This window comes from Sesamum indicum, linkage group LG3, assembly GCF_000512975.1.
Source record: "Sesamum indicum cultivar Zhongzhi No. 13 linkage group LG3, S_indicum_v1.0, whole genome shotgun sequence".
Classification (NCBI taxonomy): domain Eukaryota; kingdom Viridiplantae; phylum Streptophyta; class Magnoliopsida; order Lamiales; family Pedaliaceae; genus Sesamum; species Sesamum indicum.
The window spans coordinates 2,753,992-2,760,097 of record NC_026147.1 but is presented as its reverse complement, the minus strand read 5'-3'; the positions used below and the strand labels follow the sequence as shown (position 1 = coordinate 2,760,097).

Genomic DNA, 6,106 nt, shown 5'->3' with positions numbered 1-6,106 from the left:
TTTCATCCATTTTTATGGTGAATTTACCAAAATGCCCTTGTGAATTAAAAATTATAATTTTATCTATATTTTTAAAAAAAATATTTTTCTATGGATTACTATCCACCTATTTGTCATAGTTCATGCCTTCTTGGGCACCTCCAGGCCTTTGCTCATGATCCTCGAGAGCTAAAGGAGCGTCTTGGCCTCTGCAAGGATGGCAAAGGGGTCGGGAGGGCAACCCATGCTCTACGGCGATACTGAGCCACAACCCTATTGGCAGCTTGAGTGGAAGAGCACTCACTAGTTAGTGAAGTGCTTCAGGAGTTATTTGGATCAATGGTGGTGGAGGAGCACCAAGCCTTCCACAATCTTGCTCTTCCCGGATGTTCGTTTGTTCATCCTGAATGTTGTGAGCTGGTGGATTCTCTTGGATGTAGCCCATGTGCACATGGTTCTCTCCTCCTTCGAGCTCTTCGTATCTTGCATTCCCATTCCTAGTTCGCGATCGAGTATTCATCTTAAATGCTTAGATCAAGTTTTCCACAGATGGCACTAAATTTGATCGGAAAAAAGATGAAACTAGAGAACTAAGCACGCTGAACACTTGAACAAGCTAGAAATCAATCTTTTCCTCTTTTATTCCTTCTTTTCACCAAAAGTCGCATTTGCAATGAAACTTGAGGATATTTATACTACTCTAGTAATAAGTGCTAGGGGGTGTAAAACCAATTATACCCCTTTACCTACCACTAATGTCTGGTTACAATTGAGTGCTAACGTTAATCTGATAATAACAAAAATAACTTCAATTGTGTGATTTTGATATCTTGTTGCCGCTTAAGGAAATGATTTGATTTCCATTCACGTCGCCCTTTGATTCAGCTTCTTGTCTCCATCAATAATTTTAAAAAATTAGTTATATATATTGATAGTGCAATTTGATTTTTTATGGTTTTTTTTGAATTATAAATCAAAACCAAATCAAAAGTACAATACGATTTTATTACAAATTTAGCATTCTGCTTTAAAAAATAAATCATAAAAAGTAATTTGATTCAAAAAAATTTGGTGATTTTAAATTTTTTTATATCACCCTTATTGTTGGCCCTAGTTTTTGGGTCGTCCAGCGATACTACTAATCTATCTAAATCTCACCTCCTAACCAGATTGTAGAAGTGACCACCACTTAAACCATTATTGTTTGGATGAAATTGTATTTTGCTTACATGCTACTATGCTAGTAATCATCGCTTTTTATGTCGTGGGTAAAACTCCATTTTTCGTCTTACAGAAATATTTTTGTTCTTTCACTTTACGTAATTTCAATGCGACAAAATTAAACTTATTTAACACATTTAATCTCATAACACAATTTTCATATAAAAAAAAATAGACAATAAAATCATGTGTCCTGCACATAACTTATTTTTCGACGAAAAGTAGCTCTTGGGACCAAATATATTAAAAAAATAAAATCTTAGTACTGATGCGTGCAAAAATAGCACAGGTCCAATGGATTTGGACTATCATTTAAAATTCGGGCTGGAACGTCTATGATCCTAGAAAAGGAGACTTGCAAAATAATACGTTAGCACTTCGACGCCAAGTATAGTTCCAGGTTTAAGAAGAAATAAGATGAAAAAAATAAATAAACGTAATAAAAAAATCGAGATATGATGATTAGATTATGAGAAAAATGCGTCAATCTAAGATGCTTGATGAATACTAAAAAGAGTGCTTTCAAGAGTTAGGGAATCATCTCCTGCATGGAGGATCAAACCTGTATATATAGAGAAGTGCCCCTGCATGTTGGGGTCTCTCCCTCTACCTCGACTCTCGGAGGGATGGGTTAGAGTGATGGAGTAAGTGACAAACCACTCTTATCCACAGCTAAATATATCCAATAAAAGTATCTTTTGATTGGGGGAGACTCCTTGTCTGTAGGGAATCTTAGCCGTCAGGAAGTCCCAGGCTTCGTGGAGACCTTCCTTGTTTAAACTATGTCCCTAGGGCTAACGTAGTCTGATGTGGCAGTTGATTGGCGAGCTGGCTATATACCATGTGAAGAGGGGAAATTGTCAAGTTTGTGGGCCTTTGGCTGATCACCCTTGTTGGGTCGAGATTATGGGTCGAGTTTAGGGGTGCCTTGGGCCTCCACCCACCTTCTTGGGATCCTGGGCCCCCTGGGTTGTTGTGGCAAGTATATTGAGTGGTCGTGGGCCTTATTGTTCTTTTTGGATTGGGCCTCCTTAGGTTATGCACAATGAGTTCCCAACTATAGATCTCCGTATGTGGGACGAAAAATGTTGGGGCAAAGTTGCATTTTTCATCCCACATGCTAAGAGGGTCTACACTTTTAGTCCCAAAATTAAATTTTTACAATACATGTAGTCCCAGGAATCACCTTTTGATGAAAATAACAGCCAAGTGCAAGATATTTTTCAATCTATTTTTTTATGAAGTTGGAATGTGTAATTAAATATGTTAAATAAAAATTTAATTTTGAGATCCTTTTAAAATTCACATCAAACGAGGTATGAAGAATACAATTTTGTCATGTAATATGTATAAGGATGGGAATTAACCTTTTTAAAATACTTTAGGGGTGCAACGGATTTGATGGCATTTAATAAAAAGTCATTGAAGTATAAGTTTTACGATTAAAAGTAGCCAATACGTAATGCCAAATATTGGGGTAAAATTTTTGCTCAAAGTCAATATTTTCTATTCAAATTTAATAAAGGAGCACATTTATAAACCAAAAATTCTCGGAGAAAATGTAAGTACAGTTTTAAAAATTGTTTGGTCAAAAGTGTCATTTTATATTTTTAAAAAAGTTTAAGGGCAATTAACCCTTTAAACTATAATAGTTAATGCAGAATGTAATGTGGGGGAGTTACCACACGGGCCTCAAGCTTGGGAAGATCTATCAAATACAGTAATATTCATCAATAATTTTAAGGGATAATTTTATTTACACTCCTTAATCTATGGCATATGTAAACACAAGTCATGAATAATTTCTATAATTATGCAAAAAAATAAAAGTAGTTCGTGTAAATAAATCATAGGTGGGAGTGTAAATGTAATTATCCCTAATTTCAAACCTCCACTTTAGTCACAAGAACATAAAGTTACAGACATAGAAGATGAATTTCATCTGTGGAGAGTAACATATCTGAAGAGCAGAGCTACAGTGCCCCTGAAAATGTTATTATCAAACTGGAAGAGACAGTGCACAATAACAACAAATTCTACAACAAAATGATCATTCTCGCTGTCACAGAAGCACTTCAATACAAAAGGAGAGTAAAAATGGTTCAGTAAGTTGCCTACAAAACTGGAATTTTGATGCATGAATGCACCCGCAATGGCCGTGCTAATTTATTTTCTCCTCAAAGATGCTTCAGCTGTAGTGAAAGTTTATGCAGTCACGGGTTGCTTCTGGACAAAAGCGACACCTTTTTCAATACTGGCCTTCAGCTCCGGCTTGAGAGCGTCCAAAGCCTTCTGTTCATACTCAGTTAGTCCTTGAAGCTCTGATGAGATCACAGCCTCAACCCCGTTCTTCCCGAGCTTAATTCTTGAGGCAAAGAATGGTAGCTCAGTCAGCTCGGACTGGATGTAAGAGCACTCATAGACATCACTATCACCATCAAGTGCTCGGAGTGAGGACTCGACAAACCGTGCTGCGGCATATGCCATAGAGAGAGTGGCAGATCCTGCTCCAGCCTTTGCCTCGACAACTTCTGTCCCAGCATTTTGAATCCTCACAGTTAGCTCTTCCACTTCTTCATCGGTGAAAGTAACTGCAGGTTTTGTCTTTGACAGCAAGGGTAAAATAGTGATCCCTGCATGGCCCCCAATAACTGGAACATCGACATCAATGAGCTTTAGGTTTTTCTTCTGAGCAACAAATGTATTTGCTCTGACCACATCAAGAGTGGTCACACCGAAGAGCTTCTTTGGATCATATACCCCTTTCTGTTTCAAAACCTCAGCAGCAATTGGAACTGTTGAGTTGACAGGATTGCTAATAATGTGAATAAATGCATCAGGGCAATTATCAGCAACAGCCTCAACCAGGGTTTTCACTATGTTGGCATTAATGTTAAAGAGGTCATCACGGGTCATGCCTGGCTTTCTCGGAACACCAGCAGGTATAACAACAACATTTACGTCTTTCAAACAATTGGCCAACTCAGATGCTCCTGTAAAATCAGCTACCTGAGATGGTGTGTTGCAGTGGCTGAGATCAGCTGCAACTCCTTTGACATTTGCTATATCATAAAGATTCAATGCAGAAACTAGTGGAGACATTTTGATCAGAAGAGCTAGTGGTTGACCTATACCACCACCAGCTCCAAGAATAGCTACTTTATAGGATGCACGGGGCTGAACATAACGGTAAGACCGATCAGTATGTTTTTGTGCTTTTGTACTGTAGGAGCGGTTGAGAGCAATGCTGCTTTCAGTACCGAAGAATGAAGATTCTGATTCGCAGATAACGGAGTTCACAGCCTTGAGACCACAGAAACTCCTAAGGTAGTTCTTAGGGTTGAAATTGATGCTAAAGGCCTTCGACTGTGTAACCTGGCTAACTTTGGAGCCAGCAGATGCAGTTGATCCAATTGAAAAAGTGGTTGCTGATGTTGCTGCCATCTTGCAACCTGAAGAAAAATCACTTTGACCTCTCAGCATAACAGGGAATAGGAAATGACCACCTAACCCCAACTTCAACTATGTAATTGTCAGATGTCCATGATTTATATAGACGAGTTGAATCAGTTGACAAAGCAATAGATGCTGTCTACAAGATTGCTCGAAACTATAGATAGGCGCATCAGAGAGATCCAAGTCGCAGACAACATGAAATACAAGACTAATCTCTTTCTGATAAATATAAAGTAGATAGACTACAAACTCATTGGAACAGAATGTAAGATCTTACTTAATAAAGCTGCATTTCACAGTGATCCAAGGTTAAGCACCAGATAATATCCATTATCTAGTAAGAACATTTGTTTGAATCTTACGGTAGACTAATTTGCACAGAGTTTTGACATATGAATGATGAGGCATGATAAGAGATGGGCTACCTCATTGTATACTATCTGCAACTCTAACTGCTTGAAGTTTCAGTTCGAATATCAACAGACTCAGAGAAGTCAATGGAGATTCCGAAGTTATTTAAATTCAGAACTTGATTTTTCTCCATCAATATAACGAACTAACACTGATATGATAGTCAATCAAAACGCTAGATCACAGTACAATTAACTGTTCATATAGATCCCTGTACTCCAAACATCATAAAGAAACGGGAGAAGTAACCAAATATGCTAAAATCTGAAGAAATCAATTTACAAGAGCATATGATTTTCATCCAACACAAAACCTATCATAGAAATCTATCAGAAAAAGTAACAAGAAATCAATAACAGAAACAACAAAATTCAAACCAATTAAACAGGAATCTCAGATCTATTATACACCACGAATTCTCATACGTAAACAGAAGAAGTGCATTTTATCAACTGCCCATAATACTTCAAAGTAAGAAAAAGGAAAAAACTGCAATTGAAATTCAAGCTGAAGAATTCCCTTATTCAACGATTAATTCAAAAACCCATCACAATGCAACAGATCTACGAGCAATACAGGTCGAATCAAATCTAACTTTACTCAAACTACTATCATAAAAATTACAAAAGCCCAAAACAAACTCCGCAGAAATGGGAAAATCAAACAGAAAAAAAAAAAAGAAAAAGGAAAATCAAAGAGAAAAAAAAAAAGAAAAAGGAAAAACAAGAACGAGTGGATGTACCTTTGCGGGTGAAACTTCAAAGCTGAGGTGGTGGTGAATAGAAATGGGGCTGAGGGTTTGGTTGGGTTGGGTTAAAAAAGGGGAGTTTTCACGCGCACAAACACGCTGGAGTGCGTGTATTTTGAGAGGGGATTGGTTGGTATATCTTAATTTTCTCCGCCGAAAGACCTCGATCGAATCTACATACAACACATGTGTATCTATAGTCAGCAAGTTGACAGTGTTGTGAAGGAAAACCCCACTATTATTATGTATTTATTTTTTAGTATATGATGAAGCATAATAGCAGAATCTAGT

At 37.4% G+C, this 6,106-nt stretch overlaps 1 protein-coding gene across 1 annotated transcript; it reads right to left on the bottom strand.

Moving 5' to 3' along the window:
* On the bottom strand, positions 3,063 to 6,035 carry LOC105157102 (malate dehydrogenase, chloroplastic-like). The gene is made up of 2 exons (XM_011073403.2): positions 5,810 to 6,035; positions 3,063 to 4,652 (listed from the first exon to the last, which is right to left on the bottom strand). Exon 2 carries the CDS (start codon positions 4,642 to 4,644, stop codon positions 3,406 to 3,408), a length of 1,239 nt encoding a protein of 412 aa, XP_011071705.1. The 5' UTR covers positions 4,645 to 4,652; positions 5,810 to 6,035; the 3' UTR covers positions 3,063 to 3,405.